The sequence below is a fragment of the Mustelus asterias genome (assembly GCF_964213995.1).
Source record: "Mustelus asterias chromosome 26 unlocalized genomic scaffold, sMusAst1.hap1.1 SUPER_26_unloc_35, whole genome shotgun sequence".
Lineage (NCBI taxonomy): Eukaryota > Metazoa > Chordata > Chondrichthyes > Carcharhiniformes > Triakidae > Mustelus > Mustelus asterias.
This window is the reverse complement of record NW_027590104.1, coordinates 479,817-500,455: the sequence shown is the minus strand read 5'-3', so window position 1 is coordinate 500,455 and position 20,639 is coordinate 479,817. Positions and strand designations below refer to the sequence as shown.

General features: G+C 44.4%; 1 protein-coding gene across 1 annotated transcript in view; it reads left to right on the top strand.

Moving 5' to 3' along the window:
• The window catches only part of LOC144482144 (NACHT, LRR and PYD domains-containing protein 3-like), a 96,017-nt gene that overhangs the window by 17,427 nt on the left and 57,951 nt on the right, over positions 1–20,639 (top strand). The window contains 3 exon segments of the mRNA XM_078201367.1: positions 5,201–5,222; positions 15,927–16,148; positions 16,238–16,303. Coding sequence (XP_078057493.1) covers positions 5,201–5,222; positions 15,927–16,148; positions 16,238–16,303 — 310 coding nt within the window.

Sequence of the window (20,639 nt, the reverse complement as noted above, 5' to 3'; positions counted from 1 at the left end):
AGTTTTTTGTGTCGGTCTTCACGGTGGAGGACACAAATAGTTTGCCAAATATTAACGATAGAGGGTTGGCAGCAGGAGAAATACTTAATACGATTAATGTTACCAGAGAGGCAGTGCTGGGTAGACTAATGGGACTGAAGGTGGACAAGTCCCCGGGTCCGGATGGAATGCATCCCAGGGTATGAAAGAAATGTCAGAGGTAATAGTGGATGCGTTAGTGATTATTTATCAAAACTCGTTGCATTCTGGGGTAGTGCCGGTTGATTGGAAAACGGCTAATGTTACGCCGCTGTTTAAAAAAGGAAGGAGACAAAAGGCGGGTAACTATAGGCCGGTCAGCTTAACGTCTGTAGTAGGGAAAATGCTGGAATCCATTATTAAAGAGGAGATAGCAGGGCATCTGGATAGAAATGGTTCGATCAATCAGACGCAGCATGGATTCATGAGGGGAAAGTCGTGCTTGACGAACATGTTGGATTTTTATGAAGATGTGACTAGGGCGGTTGATGGAGGAGAACCGGTGGATGCGGTGTTTTTGGATTTCCAAAAGGCGTTTGATAAGGTGCCCCATAAAAGGCTGCTGAAGAAGATTAGGGCACACGGAGTTGGGGGTAGTGTGTTAAAGTGGATTGGGGACTGGCTATCCGACAGGAAGCAAAGAGTCGGAATAAATGGGTGTTTTTCCGGTTGGAGGAAGGTAACTAGTGGCGTGCCGCAGGGATCGGTACTCGGGCCGCAACTGTTTACCATTTATATAGATGATCTGGAGGAGGGGACGGAGTGTAGGGTAACGAAGTTTGCAGATGACACAAAGATAAGTGGAAAAGTGAATCGTGTGGAGGACGGAGAAGATCTGCAGAGAGATTTGGACAGGCTGAGTGAGTGGCCGAGGATATGGCAAATGGAGTATAACGTTGAGAAATGCGAGGTTATACACTTTGGAGGAAATAATAACAAATGGGATTACTATCTCAATGGAAACAAATTAAAACATGCTACCGTGCAAAGGGACCTGGGGGTCCTTGTGCATGAGACGCAAAAGCCCAGTCTGCAGGTACAACAGGTGATCAAGAAGGCAAATGGGATGTTGGCCTATATTGCGAGGGGGATAGAATATAAAAGCAGGGATGTCTTGATGCACCTGTACAGGGCATTGGTGAGGCCGCAGCTGGAATACTGTGTGCAGTATTGGTCCCCTTATATGAGGAAGGATATATTGGCATTGGAGGGAGTGCAGAGAAGGTTCACCAGGTTGATACCGGAGATGAGGGGTTTGGATTATGAGGAGAGGCTGAGGAGATTGGGTTTGTACTCGTTGGAGTTTAGAAGGATGAGGGGGGATCTTATGGAGACTTATAAGATAATGCGGGGGCTGGATAGGGTGGAGGCGGAGAGATTCTTTCCACTTAGTAAGGAAGTTAAAACTAGAGGACACAGCCTCAAAGTAAAGGGGGGTCGGTTTAAGACAGAGTTGAGGAGGAACTTCTTCTCCCAGAGGGTGGTGAATCTCTGGAATTCTCTGCCCACTGAGGTGGTGGAGGCTACCTCGCTGAATATGTTTAAAGCGCGGATGGATGAATTCCTGATCGGTAAGGGAATTAAGGGTTATGGGGATCAGGCGGGTAAGTGGTACTGATCCACGTCAGATCAGCCATGATCTTATTGAATGGCGGGGCAGGCTCGAGGGGCTAGATGGCCTACTCCTGCTCCTATTTCTTATGTTCTTATGACCTATCTGCTATCAATTGGTCAGAAGTGGAGGTGTTTTAGTATTGATTTTAAAATGTACAACTTAATCTGTAACTCCTCAGATATCAGAGCTGGACAATATCCAGTCTAGTAAATGGTCAGTGATATTCCTGCCACACAACTCCATCCCTGTTTGACACTAAGTCACATTACCATTGCGGAAACCCCCTTCAACAACCATGAGAGTTACAATTGAAAACAAACTCAACGAGAAGAGTCAGAGGCTGGGAATTTGCTGCAAGGCTCACTTCCTAAATTCCCAAAGTCTGCAAATAATCCAGAAGACAAAAATGGGCAACGTGACGGAATACACTTCACAATCATGGATCATTGTGTCCAACATTATCTAAGCAGCTAAACACTATCTAGAATAAAGCTGCCCACTTGATTTGCATGGAATTTGTTCTTAAAAATATTTCCTCCCACGTCACAATGTCAGCATGTGCACCTCGTAAAAGATGCACTGTAGCAAATCACTAACACTCCCTTAACAGAACGTCCAAAGCCTACGCCTCTCCCACCTTGAAGTACAATGGGTGAAAGATAGGTCCGGTGTACCCAATAGCTACTCATCTAGCCCCTTCATCCAACTGCCTCCTTCAATAATTATTTTGTACTGAGGCATCTTCAATCACACAATCGTATAAAAATATTTTGTGTTTAAAAATTGTTTTTCATGTCGACCAAGCATCTCCAAACTCCTTGTTTTCAATGAAGTAGTTTTGAGTTGCTGTCGTTGTATTATAGGAAACATGTCAGGCAATTTTCAGACATCAAATTCCCATGGGTAACAATGTGATAATGAACATATAATGTATCTTCTTACGATGTTGATTGGGGCATAACTCTGACTCTTTTCTAAAATGGTGCTGTGCGACATTTTTCATCCACTGCAATGGGCAGATTGTACCTTGTGTAAACGTCTCATCTGAAAGACAGCACTTCCAAAAATGTAATCCTCCTCACTCTTGTGGTTGAGTGTAATCCTAACTTCTGCGTCCCAAAAAAGAAAAGATCTGATTGCAGGAGGAGGAAGGATTATCTCACTGATTCAAATCAGTATTTCGTTGTTAAATACACAATACCACATAATTTTATTCCCACGCTACTAATGATAATGAATGCAACAAGATCTTTGTAGAATTTGACAGGAAGGAAACTGGAAAATAGGAAAGAAAAGGAGACACATAGCAAGTATTGTGATCTCAAAACGATCTGCAGAGGTGAAAATAGCCAAAGGATCTGTCAGCATCTGAAAAGGAAACGGTTTGGGTATAATTCTGAAAAAAAAAGAAAATGGTGTTAGTGGCAGTGAAAAAAGTAGAGTGAGAGGTAACAAAGGCCGGTGGGAGAAAAGCAGCTTAAAACACAAAAGAGTTGGAATGATGGAAATGTGTCAAACAAAAACTGGGAAAGGGACACAAATGAAAATTTTGGGAACGAAAAACCCAACTGCTCCCCATTGTTGCTGTACATTGATTTCATTTCTTGCTTTCAGCATCTTGAAAACTTGCACCAACACATCCCATATTCTGCTCCGCCCGAGTGGAATTATTCCAACATTCACAAATTCTCACATTAACAATAATTGCTCAACTCTGGTAACATCCTTGTTTTGACTGCATGACAACTTAACATTGAAATGTTAAAACTGCATACAACCAAGTAAAGTTCCTTACCCCTTTCTCCTCAATCCCCAACATCAACAAGTTGAGCTTCTCTTTCTTTAATTTATACTTTTCTGGATGTGCGTGTCACCATCCAGGCCAGGATTTATTTATTTATTCCTAATTGACGGTGTTGATGATCTGACATCATGCAATGCTGCAGCCTATGTGGGGTGTAGAAGTTAAGGTGTTAAACACGAAATCCAGAATTCATGCAATAAGGGTCCAACTGAAATCATGGATGACTTAAATTTACACGTAGATTGGACAAACCAAATTAGCAATGGTATAGTAGAGGAGGCATTCCTGGAGTGTTCTTTTTAGACAAATGCATTGAGGAGCCAACCAGCGAACAGGCTATTCTAAACCAGATACTGTGCAACGAGTAATGAAGGATTAATTCACAATCCTGTGCCGTTCCCTTGGAGAAGAGCACCTATTAAATGACAGAATGTTTCATTAAGTTCGAGAGTTAAATATTTGAATCTGAAACTAGGGCTCTGAATCTAAACAAATGAAATTAAGAGTGTATGTGAAGCGAATTATCAAGGATAGATGGTGGAACCTTACTAACGTGGTTGATGGTGGATAAGAAATGGTTTATTTTTAAACAACGTTTTCATGAATTACAATAATGCTGACTTCCTGTCTGGCGCAAAAAAACCTGATGAAATGTGGCTCAAACGTGGCTTATTCAATAAATTAGGGATAATATTAAAACCAACGTGGAGCCATATAAAATTGGCATAGAAAGGCAGCAAGGCTGATGATGGGAAATGTTTTGAATTCAGCAAAAGAAGATTAAAAAATGATCCAGCGCAGGAATTAGATTATGAGATTAAAATTGCAGACAAGGAGAAACGAACAGTAAAAGCCTCAGTAAATATGCGAAGAGAAAAAAATAAATAAAGACAATGGAGGTCCCTTCTCATCAGAAGCAAGGACATTTGCAATGGAAAATAAAGAAATGGCAGAAGAATTGAACATAAACTTTCATTCTGTCGTCACAAAAGAGGGCACAGAAAAGAAAAAAGCAACTTCCAAATATGTTAGGGAACCAAATGAATATACGGAATTGAACGAAATCTGTATTTGTAAGAAAAATGTGATGGGGATATTAATGGGTTTAAAGAGCGGCAAATCACCAGCACCTGATACTCGACATCTGAGTATTAAAGGAAGTGGCTCTGAAAATATTGGATGCACTGGTGGTCATTGTCCAAAATGATATGAGCCCCTGAAGCGGTTCCTACAGAATTGAGGGTTGTAAATGTAATCCCACTATTTAATAATGTAGGAAGAGAAAAAAGAGCGTTACACACCAATTAGCCGGACATCAGTCGTGGGGAAGTTGCCAGAAAAATTTTAAAAACTAGTTCGAAAACATTAACGGGAACGAAAAAAGCCAGCATGGGTTTATAAAAGGCAAATAATGCTTTAAAAATCGACAGGACTTTTCTGAGGATGTAATTAGTAGAATAGTTAAGAGAGAACCAGTAGAAGAATCGCTTTTGTGCTTTCAGAAGGCTTTTTATATGATTCCTCATAAGTCAGTGGGCAAAATTAAAGCAGCTGGGTTAGGGGATAATTTGTTAGTGTGGATCCAAATTGATTTATACACAAGAAAAAGAGCGTGAGAATAAATGGCAGCAGTGACTTGTCCGGTACCACCGGTATCAGGGCTTCACACCCAGCCTTTCTCAAAACATATCAATGATCAGGATGAGGGAACCAAATGTAACAGTTTCAAATTTACTGATGAAACAATACTGGGTGGGATTAAGGGAATGGAGGATACAAGGAGTTGTCAAAGTGGTTTGGACAAGGTGAGTGGGTGAGCAGATGATTGAGTGGCAGATGCAGTAGAATGCCACTAAATGTAAGATTATACACTGTGGTGTGGAAAAACAGGAGAGTATTATTCAAATGGTGAAATAATCGGAAGGGTAAACAGCCAGAGGGATCTGGGTGTCCTTGTACACCAATCAGTGAAAGTGCACAGGCAGATGCCTCAAGCAACTGGGAAGGTAAATGGAATGTTGCCTTCATTGCAAAAGGACTTCTGATCATAATTAGACATGTCCATCTGCAGCTGTACAGCGCCTTGGCAAGACCACAGCTGTCGTATTGCGTGCAGGTTTGAAAGGATATATTTGCCATAGAGAAAATATAGCGGAGGCTGACACAAGAGTTGGCCGCACTGTCCGAAGAGGGGGGATTTGTTCAAGTTTGCCAGTTTCACTACAGTTCAGAAGGATGAGAGGAGATTTGATTGAAATGTATACAAGTCTAACAGCACTGGACAGACTACAGTTTTCCATGGTTGGGGAATCTAGAACCAGGGGGCACAGTCTCAGGATACGGGAGACTATTTAGGAGAGGAGGAGAATTTTTTTTACTTAAAGGGTAGTGGACCTGTGGAATTATCTGCCATTGAAGGTTCTGGAGGCCAAGTCACTGAATATATTCAAGAAAGAAATGCATTTTTAAAAGATACGGATAGAAGGCGAGAATATGGCATTGAGATAGATGCAGTAAGAAGTCTCACAACACCAGGTTAAAGTCCAACAGGTTTATTTGGTAGCAAAAACCACTAGCTACGAAAGCCATTTGCTACCAAATAAACCTGTTGGAATTTAACCTGGTGTTGAGACTTCTGACTGTGTTTACCCCAGTCCAACGCCAGCATCTCCACATCATTGTGATAGATGGTCAGCTATGATCTCAATGAATGGCGGAGCATGATCGGAGGATAAATGTTCTTCTTCTGCTCCTGGTTTCCACGTTTCTACATATGCACAGGTCATCCTTGCAGAATTCGCAGCCTCTAACCTGCACTTGTTGCCAAATTACCACCACATCCCTTCCTCAATGTAGATAACGGCGTTGACTAATAATGCATAGATCCGGGCCAATACTGTGGGCACATGCTTTCATATAACCAGTATGGAAGATTTTGGAAATGAAAATCAACTAATACATCTTGAATTGAAATCTCGTTTCGGTAATGCTGACCATGAAAACATTATCCATTGATGTAAAAACCCATACCAATCAATAATGTTGTTTGTCGACTGAGATCTGCTGTCCTTGTCTGGACTACGTGTGACCCCAGCTCTAAAACAGTGTGATTACATAGAACATAGAAAGCCACAGCACAAACAGGCCCTTCGGCCCACAAGTTGCGCTGATCATATCCCTACCTCTAGGCCTATCTATAGCCCTCAATCCCATTAAATCCCATGTACTCATCCAGAAGTCTCTTAAAAGACCCCAACGAGTTTGCCTCCACCACCACCGACGTCAGCCGATTCCACTCACCCACCACCCTCTGAGTGAAAAACTTACCCCTGACATCTCCTCTGTACCTACCCCCCAGCACCTTAAACCTGTGTCCTCTCGTAGCAACCATTTCAGCCCTTGGAAATAGCCTCTGAGAGTCTACCCTATCCAGACCTCTCAACATCTTGTAAACCTCTATCAGGTCACCTCTCATCCTTCGTCTCTCCAGGGAGAAGAGACCAAGCTCCCTCAACCTATCCTCAAGGCATGCCCCCCAATCCAGGCAACATCCTTGTAAATCTCCTCTGCACCCTTTCAATGGCTTCAACATCTTACGTCTTGAAGAGTCTAACAGGCAACTCAGCTTTATTAAATGGCTGCAAAGTCTAAAAGTATTGAAACCGAATGATTCACCCGGAAATTACAATTACATTCCCAACCCTGTCGACCCTACAAATTTCATCATGTGGGGCCAGTGCTAAGATTCGGAAAGCTATCCCACTGACTAGTCAACCAGTTCCCTGAAACAATGAACCTCTCAACATCATACTTGCAGACTATGTCCCAAATACAACCATCATCATTGTTGGGTATGACCTGTCCCGCTGACAGGAAAGACCAACAAGACATCCAGTGGGGAACGGATTGCCCTGGATGTCCTCAACATTGAGTCTGAACTCCCTGAAGTCTCATTAATCCGGTTGGAAGCGTGGCAATGAAATTGCCTGCTGGTTTCATCCTCCCATGTCCACTATCTGATGAACAAGTGCTCCTCCATGTAACACACTGTTTGGAGGAAGCACTGAGGATGGCAAGGGCAGGAAATATACTCTGGGTGGGGACTGAAATATCCATCAACAAGTCATGCTCAGTAGCGCCACCATTGAATGAGCTAGCAACGTCCTAAAGGGCATAGCTGCTGCACTGGGTCTGCGGCAGGCGCTGAGTGAATCAACAAAAGGTTTAACTTATTTGACCTCCTCCTGATCAGGCTGTCTGTTCCAGATGCACATGGTCAAAGTTGTCGGAGTGACCAACAAACTTTCCATTAGGAGGCAAAGTCCTGACTTACCTTCAGGTGTTGTGTGGATTTACCAACGAGTTAAATGTGATAGGTTTTGTACAGATCAGTTGAGTCAAAACTGCGCAGCCATTAGACAGTGTGATCAATCAGTAGGAGCAGCAGAATTGTATTCGACCTTAACGGCCCAGCATATCATCTGCTCTGCTATTGCCAGTGTATCAGTCCTAGTGAATGAACAGTGAAGGAGGGGATGCCATTGATAGCGCCGGGGGTACCTCAACAACAGGTGTCAAACTGGTGAAGGTTCAACGCGGGAATGCTTTTACAGCAAACAGCAGAACAAGCATGAGGGAAGTGACCCGAAAACTAGTGAATCGGATCCAAAGTAGAGTGTGACAGTTGGTGTCTCAGTGAGGGAGTGCTGCTCGGGCTGCAGTAGAGTGTGACAGTTGGTGTCTCAGTGAGGGAGTGCTGCTCGGGCTGCAGTAGAGTGTGACAGTTGGTGTCTCAGTGAGGGAGTGCTGCTCGGGCTGCAGTAGAGTGTGACAGTTGGTGTCTCAGTGAGGGAGTGCTGCTCGGGCTGCAGTAGAGTGTGACAGTTGGTGTCTCAGTGAGGGAGTGCTGCTCGGGCTGCAGTAGAGTGTGACAGTTGGTGTCTCAGTGAGGGAGTGCTGCTCGGGCTGCAGTAGAGTGTGACAGTTGGTGTCTCAGTGAGGGAGTGCTGCTCGGGCTGCAGTAGAGTGTGACAGTTGGTGTCTCAGTGTGGGAGTGCTGCTCGGGCTGCAGTAGAGTGTGACAGTTGGTGTCTCAGTGAGGGAGTGCTGCTCGGGCTGCAGTGGAGAGTGACAGTTGGTGTCTCAGTGAGGGAGTGCTGCTCGGGCTGCAGTAGAGTGTGACAGTTGGTGTCTCACTGTGGGAGTGCTGCTCGGGCTGCAGTGGAGAGTGACAGTTGGTGTCTCAGTGAGGGAGTGCTGCTCGGGCTGCAGTAGAGTGTGACAGTTGGTGTCTCAGTGAGGGAGTGCTGCTCGGGCTGCAGTGGAGAGTGACAGTTGGTGTCTCAGTGAGGGAGTGCTGCTCGGGCTGCAGTAGAGTGTGACAGTTGGTGTCTCAGTGAGGGAGTGCTGCTCGGGCTGCAGTAGAGTGTGACAGTTGGTGTCTCAGTGAGGGAGTGCTGCTCGGGCTGCAGTGGAGAGTGACAGTTGGGGAAGTGTGGGGAAGTTTTTGTTTTCTTTTTTTCTTGCTGGTAATGGCTTCAGGGATGGCAGTTCAGGCAGTATGCTGCATCTCCTGTGGGATGTATGTGGTGAGGAAATCCAGTAGTGTTTCAGGAGATTTTAGTTGTAAGAAGTGCATTAGATTGCAGCTTCTGGAGGAGCGTGTAAAGGAGCTGGAGGGGGAGGTAGAGGAACTCCGCATAATTCGGGAGGCGGAGGTGGAAGTTGATAGGAGTTATAGAGAAATAGTAACTCCTAGAAATGAGGCTTGGGTCAATGCCAGGAGGAGGGGTAAGAAGCAATCGGGAAGACAATCCCCTGGGGCGGTTCCCCTCCATAATAGGTTTTCGGTGCTGGAGGCTACAGTTGAGGAGGAATCAACTGAGCATAGAGAGCAGATCTCTGGGGGTGAGCCGAGTGAGAAAGCTCAGGTGGTTAGGGGCTGTAAAAGACTGGGCCTTGTGATTGGGGACTCCACAATTAAGGGGACAGATAGGAGGGTCGGAACTAAAGGTAGGGACTCAGGGTTGGTGTGTTGCCTACCAGGGGCTGGGGTCCGGGATGTGTCTGACAGGGTATTCAGGACTCTTATGGGGGAGGGAGATAAACCACAAGTTATTGTACATGTGGGGACACACGACATAGGGAGGATAGGGGAAGGGGATATTAGGCAGGGATTTATGGAGTTGGGGTGGAAACTAAAGGCCAAGACTGACAGAGTGGTTATCTCTGGACTCTTGCCTGTACCACGGGATAGTTTAGAGAGGAATAGGGAGAGGGAAGGTTTGAATTCATGGCTGAGGGGATGGTGCAGGAGGGAGGGGTTCAGGTACTTAAGCAATTGGGGCTCGTACTGGGGAAGGTGTGACCTCTATGAGAAGGATGGTCTACACCTTAATCAGAAGGGGACCAATATCCTGGGGGGTAAATTTGCTAAGGCCATGCAGGGAGGTTTAAACTGATTCGGGGGGGGGGGAGGGATCCTGAGTAGTGGGGCTGAAAGTGAGGGATGCATGGATGGGGACTGCAATGCACGGCATTGCAGAGGTGGGGTGGAGCAGGGTTTGAAATGTGTATACTTCAATGCCAGGAGTATTCGCAATAAAGTGGGTGAACTTGCAGCGTGGATCAGTACCTGGGACTTCGATGTTGTGGCTATTTCAGAGACATGGATAGAGCAGGGGCAGGAATGGATGCTGCAGGTCCCGGGGTTCAAATGTTTTAGTCGAACGGGATTTATCCAAGGATTCTCTGGGAGGCAAGAGAAGTGATTGCAGAGCCTCTGGCTCTGATCTTCAGGTCGTCGTTGGCCTCTGGTATAGTACCAGAAGATTGGAGGTTAGCGAATGTTGTCCCATTGTTTAAGAAGGGGAACAGAGACTTCCCCGGGAATTATAGACCGGTGAGTCTCACTTCTGTTGTCGGCAAGATGTTGGAAAAAATTATAAGGGATAGGATTTATAGTTATTTGGAGAGTAATGAATTGATAGGTGATAGTCAGCATGGTTTTGTGGCAGGTAGGTCGTGCCTTACTAACCTTATTGAGTTTTTTGAGAAAGTGACCAAGGAGGTGGATGGGGGCAAGGCAGTGGACGTGGTATATATGGATTTTAGTAAGGCGTTTGATAAGGTTCACCATGGTAGGCTTCTGCAGAAAATGCAGATGTATGGGATTGGGGGTGATCTAGGAAATTGGATCAGGAATTGGCTAGCGGATAGGAAACAGAGGGTGGTGGTTGATAGTAAATATTCATCATGGAGTGCGGTTACAAGTGGTGTACCTCAGGGATCTGTTTTGGGGCCACTGCTGTTTGTAATATTTATTAATGATCTGGATGAGGGTATAGTTGGGTGGATTAGCAAATTTGCTGATGACACCAAAGTCGGTGGTGTGGTAGACAGTGAGGAAGGGTGTCGTAGTTTGCAGGAAGACTTAGACAGGTTGCAAAGTTGGGCCGAGAGGTGGCGGATGGAGTTTAATGCGGAGAAGTGTGAGGTAATTCACTTTGGTAGGAATAACAGATGTGTTGAGTATAGGGCTAACGGGAGGACTTTGAATAGTGTGGAGGAGCAGAGGGATCTAGGTGTATGTGTGCATAGATCCCTGAAAGTTGGGAATCAAGTAGATAAGGTTGTTAAGAAGGCATATGGTGTCTTGGCGTTTATTGGTAGGGGGATTGAATTTAGGAGTCGTAGCGTTATGTTGCAACTGTACACAACTCTGGTGCGGCCGCACTTGGAGTACTGTGTGCAGTTCTGGTCCCCACATTACAGGAAGGATGTGGAGGCTTTGGAGAGGGTGCAGAGGAGGTTTACCAGGATGTTGCCTGGTATGGAGGGGAGATCCTATGAGGAGAGGCTGAGGGATTTGGGATTGTTTTCGCTGGAAAGGCGGCGGCTAAGAGGGGATCTTATTGAAACATATAAGATGATTAGAGGTTTAGATAGGGTGGATAGTGATAGCCTTTTTCCTCTGATGGAGAAATCCAGCACGAGGGGGCATGGCTTTAAATTGAGGGGGGGTAGTTATAGAACCGATGTCAGGGGTAGGTTCTTTACCCAGAGGGTGGTGAGGGATTGGAATGCCCTGCCAGCATCAGTAGTAAATGCGCCTAGTTTGGGGGCGTTTAAGAGATCCGTAGATAGGTTCATGGACGAAAAGAAATTGGTTTAGGTTGGAGGGTCACAGTTTTTTTTTTTAACTGGTCGGTGCAACATCGTGGGCCGAAGGGCCTGTTCTGCGCTGTAATGTTCTATGTTCTATGTTCTAAGTAGGGAAGGAGGTAGAAGAGGGGGAGGGGTAGCATTATTGGTCAGAGATTGTATCACAGTGTCAGAGAGGAGGTTTGATGAGGACTTATCTGTTGAGGTAGTATGGGCGGAGATTAGAAATAGGAGAGGAGAGGTCACCCTGTTGGGAGTCTTTTATAGACCTCCTAAAAGTTCGAGAGAGGTTGAGGAAAGGATTGCGGAGTCAATCCTGCTTAGGAGTGAAAGTAATAGGGCAATTGTTATGGGGGATTTTAACTTGACTAATATTGACTGGAATTGTTATAGCTCTAGCTCGTTAGAGGGGTCAGTTTTTGTTCAAAGCGTGCAGGAATGTTTTTTTGACTCAGTATGTAGACAGGCCAACTAGAGGTGAGGCTATATTGGATCTGGTGCTGGGAAATGAGCCAGACCAGGTGCTAGACTTGGAAGTTGGTGTGCATTTTGGTGATAGTGACCACAATTCGGTTACGTTCACCTTAGTGATGGAAAGGGATAGGCATGAACCTCGGGCCAGTGGTTTTAGCTGGGGGAAGGGTAATTATGAGGCTATTAGGAGAGAATTAGGAAACATAGGTTGGACTAGGAGATTACAGGGACTGGGAACGTCCGACATGTGGAGTTTTTTCAAGGAGCAGCTACTGCGAGTCTGTGATAGGTATGTCCCTGTCAGGCAAGGAGGAATTGGTAGGGCTAGGGAACCGTGGTGCACCAAAAAAGTTTCTTTGTTGGTTAAAAAGAAAAAGGAGGCTTATGTTCGGATGAGACGTGAGCACTCGGGTAGTGCACTAGAAAGCTTTAGATTGGCTAAGAGGGAGTTGAAGAGCGAGCTTAGAAGGGCTAAAAGGGGACATGAGAAGACTTTGGCGGATAGGGTTAAAGAGAATCCTAAGGCGTTCTATAGGTATGTCAAGAACAGAAGGTTGGTTAGGGCAAGTTTAGGGCCAGTTATAGATGGCAGAGGGAAGTTATGTGTGGAACCGGAGGAGATTGGTGAAGCATTGAACCAATATTTCTCTTCGGTGTTCACGCAAGGGGACATGAATATAGCTGAGGAGGACACTGGGTTGCAAGGGAGTAGAATAGACAGTATTACAGTTGATAAGGAGGATGTGCAGGATATTCTGGAGGGTCTGAAAATAGATAAATCCCCTGGTCCGGATGGGATTTATCCAAGGATTCTCTGGGAGGCAAGAGAAGTGATTGCAGAGCCTCTGGCTCTGATCTTCAGGTCGTCGTTGGCCTCTGGTATAGTACCAGAAGATTGGAGGTTAGCGAATGTTGTCCCATTGTTTAAGAAGGGGAACAGAGACTTCCCCGGGAATTATAGACCGGTGAGTCTCACTTCTGTTGTCGGCAAGATGTTGGAAAAAATTATAAGGGATAGGATTTATAGTTATTTGGAGAGTAATGAATTGATAGGTGATAGTCAGCATGGTTTTGTGGCAGGTAGGTCGTGCCTTACTAACCTTATTGAGTTTTTTGAGAAAGTGACCAAGGAGGTGGATGGGGGCAAGGCAGTGGACGTGGTATATATGGATTTTAGTAAGGCGTTTGATAAGGTTCACCATGGTAGGCTTCTGCAGAAAATGCAGATGTATGGGATTGGGGGTGATCTAGGAAATTGGATCAGGAATTGGCTAGCGGATAGGAAACAGAGGGTGGTGGTTGATAGTAAATATTCATCATGGAGTGCGGTTACAAGTGGTGTACCTCAGGGATCTGTTTTGGGGCCACTGCTGTTTGTAATATTTATTAATGATCTGGATGAGGGTATAGTTGGGTGGATTAGCAAATTTGCTGATGACACCAAAGTCGGTGGTGTGGTAGACAGTGAGGAAGGGTGTCGTAGTCTGCAGGAAGACTTAGACAGGTTGCAAAGTTGGGCCGAGAGGTGGCGGATGGAGTTTAATGCGGAGAAGTGTGAGGTAATTCACTTTGGTAGGAATAACAGATGTGTTGAGTATAGGGCTAACGGGAGGACTTTGAATAGTGTGGAGGAGCAGAGGGATCTAGGTGTATGTGTGCATAGATCCCTGAAAGTTGGGAATCAAGTAGATAAGGTTGTTAAGAAGGCATATGGTGTCTTGGCGTTTATTGGTAGGGGGATTGAATTTAGGAGTCGTAGCGTTATGTTGCAACTGTACACAACTCTGGTGCGGCCGCACTTGGAGTACTGTGTGCAGTTCTGGTCCCCACATTACAGGAAGGATGTGGAGGCTTTGGAGAGGGTGCAGAGGAGGTTTACCAGGATGTTGCCTGGTATGGAGGGGAGATCCTATGAGGAGAGGCTGAGGGATTTGAGATTGTTTTCGCTGGAAAGGCGGCGGCGAAGAGGGGATCTTATTGAAACATATAAGATGATTAGAGGTTTAGATAGGGTGGATAGTGATAGCCTTTTTCCTCTGATGGAGAAATCCAGCACGAGGGGGCATGGCTTTAAATTGAGGGGGGGGTAGTTATAGAACCGATGTCAGGGGTAGGTTCTTTACCCAGAGGGTGGTGAGGGATTGGAATGCCCTGCCAGCATCAGTAGTAAATGCGCCTAGTTTGGGGGCGTTTAAGAGATCCGTAGATAGGTTCATGGACGAAAAGAAATTGGTTTAGGTTGGAGGGTCACAGTTTTTTTTTTTTAACTGGTCGGTGCAACATCGTGGGCCGAAGGGCCTGTTCTGCGCTGTAATGTTCTATGTTCTATGTTCTAAAGCTCTGCATCCCTGCCGGATTCGACCATGGCTGGTGTGATTTATTAACTAACCATCTGGAGTATTAGGCGCCCCAAATATCCACGTCCTTAATGAAATATGTTTCAGTATGTCTGAACATTCCAGTACAAAAGATAAAGCTGAAACATTGGCAAACATTATTAGCCAGAAGAACGCAGGAGCTGAAAGAAAGAATTAAAGCAAAATAGTGCGGATGCTGCAATGTGAAACAAAAACTGAAAACCCCGGAAAATCTCAGCAGGTCTGACAGCACCTGTGAGGAGAGAATAGAGCCAACGTTTCGAGTCTAGATGACCCTTCATCAGAGCTCTGACGAAGGATTATCTGGGCACGAAATTTTGGCTCTATTCTCTCCCCACAGATGCTGTCAGACCTGCTGAGATTTTCCAGCCTTTTCTGTTTTAGTAGCCGGTACATGATCTATTGTGACTGTCTATTGAGGTCCCTGTCATCACAGATGTCAGTCCTTAGCTAATTCAGTTCACTCCAAATGATATCATGAAATAACCGAAATAAATGTAAACTGTAAATGCTTTGGGCCATGGCAATATTCTGGCAAGAGAAAGACGCATCAGTGATCGTAGTTATAACTTAATCTCAGATGTGGGGTGTTTGCTGACGATTGCACTATTTTCAGCACAATTTGTAACTCCACAGATGCCGAAGCAATTGGTGCACATATGCAAGAAAACCTGGACACCAGTCAGGCCTGGGCTGCGATATGCCAAGTAACGTTCGTGCTACAAAAATGCCAGGCAATTACAAATGCCATCAAAAGAGATTCCACCCCTCCCTCCTTGGCGATTGAATTTCATTACAATCATTGAATCCCCCACTATCACGATGCTGGGGGTGGGGGGGTGGTGTGTGTGTGCAGCTGACCTGAACCGGAATTGTACCAGGCACAAAATACTGGTGACGAGAGCAGGTCAGATTCTGGAGATTCTGTGGAGAGTGACTCACTTCCTCACTCCCCAAGATCTATTCATCGTCTAAAAGGCACAGTCAGAGTGTGATGGAATCGTCTCCACTTGCCTGGATGTGCGCAGTTCCAACAACTTTCAAGACGCTCGACAGCATCCCGGACAAAACAGCCACCTGATTGACACCCCATCTCACCAACATCAGCATTCACGCCCTCCACTATCGACACACATGGCAGCGGTGTTTACCATTTACATGATACACTGCCACAACATAATAAAAAAGTGAAACCTATAGTCTCACAGTAATCTGATGTCATGTTGGGCACGGAAGTTCAGATGGAATTAATCTCATTGAAATTATTGCTGGTTCTCTGGGATTTCTCACTCTCTTTGAAAATTATTTTAAATTAAAAATTTGGTTTATTCATATGTCGTTTGAATTAAGGACGGAATCAAAATGTGATCTTTATTCAGTGTTCAGAATGGATCAGGACCCAGTCCAGGGACTGCCTCCTGTCCTCAAAACACCTGGGAAATCCCTGAACAGATCCTTTCCTTCTCATTCCCAGTGCTTACCTTTCACTTGGTTTTTCAATACGCTCCTTATTATTCTTTACAGAAAGTAAATGAAATCGCAGACAGTGGGAACCTCGCGGACTGTTCCAAACTTCTCCTAAATCTGGTTATAGAGAAAGGCTCTCGGGCTCTCAGGGTGATGTGGGAATCCTTTGTGGAAATGCACCGTGGGTTACCAAAGTTGGAGAACATACTGAGAGAATTACCGACACTTGGTACAGTAAAATCGCACAGTGAATTAAACATTGCAGATTTTTCTGATCTTGCACATAGCTGATTTCATGATTGTAATTCCTTTAATCAGGTCCTGATGCATTTGTTTACATGAACATCCCACAAGGTTTATCGGAAGTACCCAGTAACCTAAAAGGTAAGTGATGACAGTGAAGATTGCAAACTAATTATTTCACTTCTCAGAGTCTGAATAGTTAGTTGTCAGAATTTGGAAATCAGAAAATCGAAGTCTCGGAATCAGGGTTAAATATTGTTTGAATTTGTCGTCCATCCTCATCTGTTCTGCACAGGTTCAAGTTTGCAATTCATCCGACCATACACATTAGGAGCAAATGTTGACCTCTCGGTCCCTCTAAGCTGCTCCACCATTGAACAAGTCCATGGCTGATCGCATCACAACCTTCACACTGCATTCCTGTTTTTCCCAATCATCTTTCGTCTGTTGTGCTTTATATTTTTTCACTTAACCAACTCTAAATTACCAGAACCTCATTTTCTTGTTCTGTGTATTTTCCACCATAGTCCATAAATACTTTGAATGCCTGAACTTCACTGAACCGTCGCCAAGTTTGTTTTTTCAAGTTTATTCTTTAAATAGTTCAAATCCTCAGTTAACTAATCCATTTAGGGGGATTAGCGGGGGTAAATATGTGGAGTTGCGGGAAAGTGCTTGGGTGGGATGTTCTGTCGGAGAGTCGGTACAGACTCGATGGACCTGGTGGCTTCCTTCCCCACTATCAAGGCTCGCCTTGTTAACATGCTCGTAATGTCTCTGTTTTGCAATTCATAAACACCCTTCAACTTGTTCTGAAAGCCAAGTATCGAGAGCTCGGCGTGCCTTTGTGAGGGTGACCATCAAAGCTAATGCGTGCTGCTTATTGTGTTGCTGTTCTAAATTATGAATTACCTTTTTGCATTTGATCACTTTAATTTATTCTTCTTCCTTTTGGAACAAGTAAATGATATGATGCCGCCCCTTAAATGTTCCTTCACGCTGTTTCATAGGGTCAAGGACAGTATTAAGTTATAGACAACGTTGTAATTATTTTCTCATCATCATTTAAGAAAGATGCATTCAAATGCCATCTCTTTGCAGTAGATTTTTGACCCAGGTCACAAGCCTATGGACTTATGATCAGAGAGAGTTATAGCGAGAATGTCACTGTCAATGATTCTATGAGACTCTGACTCAATTGTAAATAAATAGTCAATGCGAGAGTGACAGCAGTGAGTTTCGGAGTAAAATATAAAGTCTCTGTTACTCGGGTGCAGAAGCTTCCATATGTCCAGCAGCCCAGCTTCAGTAACATGATTGCTCAGTGATTTGCTTATATTGGAGCACGGGTTTGATGATGCTGAGAGCCAGTCTCCCATTTGGGACAGAACACAATTCGAATCTCACCCAATAAGGACAATCCTGTACTTTTAGCTGAGATAAGATTGAAGATTAGCTTCATGAATTGTGTGTCATTCTCATTTGGGGCACATGAATGACAGTTCCGTGCCTTCTCCTGTTCCGTTATGCAATACGAATTTGCCTTCATTGTCCGTATGTTGTGAGTGGACACAAAATTTCACCAGTCTGTGAAATAAGATTGTTAAACCCCTTATTCCCCCTGATGGGTGAGAGGAAAAGAAGACCTGGTTTGCCCAAGATCTGCCCAGCTACTATGTTCTTTATCTGACAAATGTGTTTCCTTTAAAAATGCAATTTTGCAGCTTTGATGTTTCAGCTCAGAGAGCATTTTTCCCTTGAGGTTTTACATTCTAGCTAATTACCTTGAACACATCCATAATAATCTGCATTTAATTGATCTGACCGGAGTATCCAGCTCGGCAAGTAGCCTGATATCAGAGAAGAAAGCATTGAGAGAGGGGAAAGGAGAAAAAGAAAGAAAAATGTACTGCCAATGCAATGGCTTTTACATGGTTTACTTGGGAGTACTGTGATAAAAACTATACACATAAAAAGTTTAACTGCAAATTTGATCCATTTCCAAGTGCTGAAAACCAAATGTGCTCAAACCAACAAAAGTGGCTCGCTATTCAACCCATCAAATGCCTACTTGAGTCTCATAACTATAATTCTCCAGAGCAGATGTTCCGACTCTGAAGCCTACAGCTCCATTGGTGATAAGCCACATGAGTTAACTCTCCCGTCTAAACAAGCGCAGCCGTGTCCATGGATACGGTCAGCTGAGACTGCTCCACCCCGCCCATCAAAGTGTTCATATCCCCACCCGTTATGTGAACTGGCTAAAACTTTCTGAACATCACTGAATAAAGCAAAGTGCGTATAAAAAATAAATCTCTGCCTCTTGGAAAATAATATCAGCAAATAACATGCGATGTGGTGCAAGGTTCGCTCTAGCTGCTTACCCTCCAATCGGCTCGCACTGATGCCCAGATGTTGCAAACCCTCTGCAGCCTCCAATGCAGATGAAAAGGATTTGCTTGCATCCTTGAGGTGGACTCTCAGCCTCACCGGGTAATGTTTTGAAACTTTAGGCTTTTCTCCCTAAGCTGCTTTTTAATAGCTGTATATTCACATGTTTACCACTCCAGATGTGGCGAGTCATCGTTATCGAGCATGAATCGCCTTCCTTTCAATTGGAGATTTTTCTCACCTCAAGCCTTGGTGAGAATCTATTGTTGTGTCCGGAATCTGAGCGATTTTACCACCGATTATCTCAGGGGTGCATTAGTATTCAACAGCTTTTGCTGCAGCGATCTATGAACCCGCTCTAGTTGTAGTAGAACATCGACTGGCAGTTTATCTAGGTCATTGAAAGAGCTTTTGACCAAATGGATAATGTCCCCGCCTTAGTTTTCTGGCACCCCATAAATTCACAGGGGATTCTGTCTCCTGAATTTTTCGAGGTACTCGTATCTGTCCTCTAAATGCCTATTTTGATAGAGTAAATGAAAGAGTAGTTTGTCGTTGCTTATGTTGTTATCCTCAAACTTTCTAATTCTGTTCTCAGACTCCAGTAACTGCTTTGAAAACCCGCTGACAGTTCCAGTTCTGAGATTGAATTAATGTTTTTCTCAAGGACCTCATTTACAGAATTTCTGAATGTTCTCAGTTCAGGAAAGTGCTCAGACCAGACCTTTCCATACCTGACTTTTCTCAGATCGATCAGCATGGGGTTCAGCTCAGACTTCTCAATACCGCATGTGGTGCTCAGGCAGCCCTGATGCTGCCATGCGGAGAGGGGTGGCGAATTCTCACTTTGTTTCAATCTTCCTTAAACACTTTGCATTCTTCTCTCTTCTGTCTCATAGTTTGGCTCTTGTGTCTATATCTATAAGTGGTATTTGTTTGGAGGTTATTTAATAACTGGATGGCGATGGATCTTTGTTCGGCATGAACAGAGCAATACGCAGTCGGCAGCGATTAATTTATCCAGCTCCCTCTTGTGTCCAATTTCCCTCCTTTTTGAAGAACTTGGTCTGTCAGACAACCCTTGCAATTTTAAATGATTCGCGAGACTTTCAATAATTCCACCTTTCCTTTCCCCTACAAGTCACTCTCATTCCAAATTATCTGCCAATTCAGTTAACTAAGTCTTAGTTACTTTCTGTAAACCCATCAGTGTTACACCTTCCATTTTCAGGAACGTCTTAGCAATTTCCAACGGGATTTCGCATTCCAACTGTGGTACAATAAACACCAAAATAATTTTACCGTTCAGCATCCAGTAACTGGCCTTCCATGTGTGAAAATTTCCACTGAATTTTTACTAAGAATCCAATTACCCTTTCTCGACGTTTTGAAATTCCAGGCAGGTCCCCACTTCTGTAACAATTCCAGTCGATGTTATAACGGGATGGGATGATCCCACAATTAAACTCTGGCTCAAAGGATTGCAACTTTTAAAAAGAAAAAAAAATAAGCATAGACTGACAGAGTCACAGAACCACTACTTAGTTTTAGCAACAAGAAAGGAACATTTATTAAACAATGAAAAATGGATTACAATAAAATACACCTTTACTCCTCCTTTAGGTCACCCAATATACACACGTTCTAAGAATAACACGAATGACAATGTACAATTGCAGGAAACTATGATGGTCTCATCAGCACACACGATACCGTTTGCTATTTCTCCTCCGAATCCGCTCAGATGCTTGTCATTTGCAAGTTTCCAAACTCCACTCCCCAAAAAAATGCTTCATGTCTTGCATTATATCTCACATCAGCTTTGTCGCACAAATCCTCTCCCGCAAACATCCTCTCTATCAATCACACATCCTCTCCTGGCACACACATCCTCTCCTGGCACACACATCCTCTCCTGGCACACACATCCTCTCCTGGCACACACATCCTCTCCTGGCACACACATCCTCTCCTGGCACACACATCCTCTCCTGGCACACACACCCTCTCCATCACACATATCTTCTCCATCACACACATCCTCTCTATCACACACATCCTCTCCTGGCACACACACCCTCTCCTG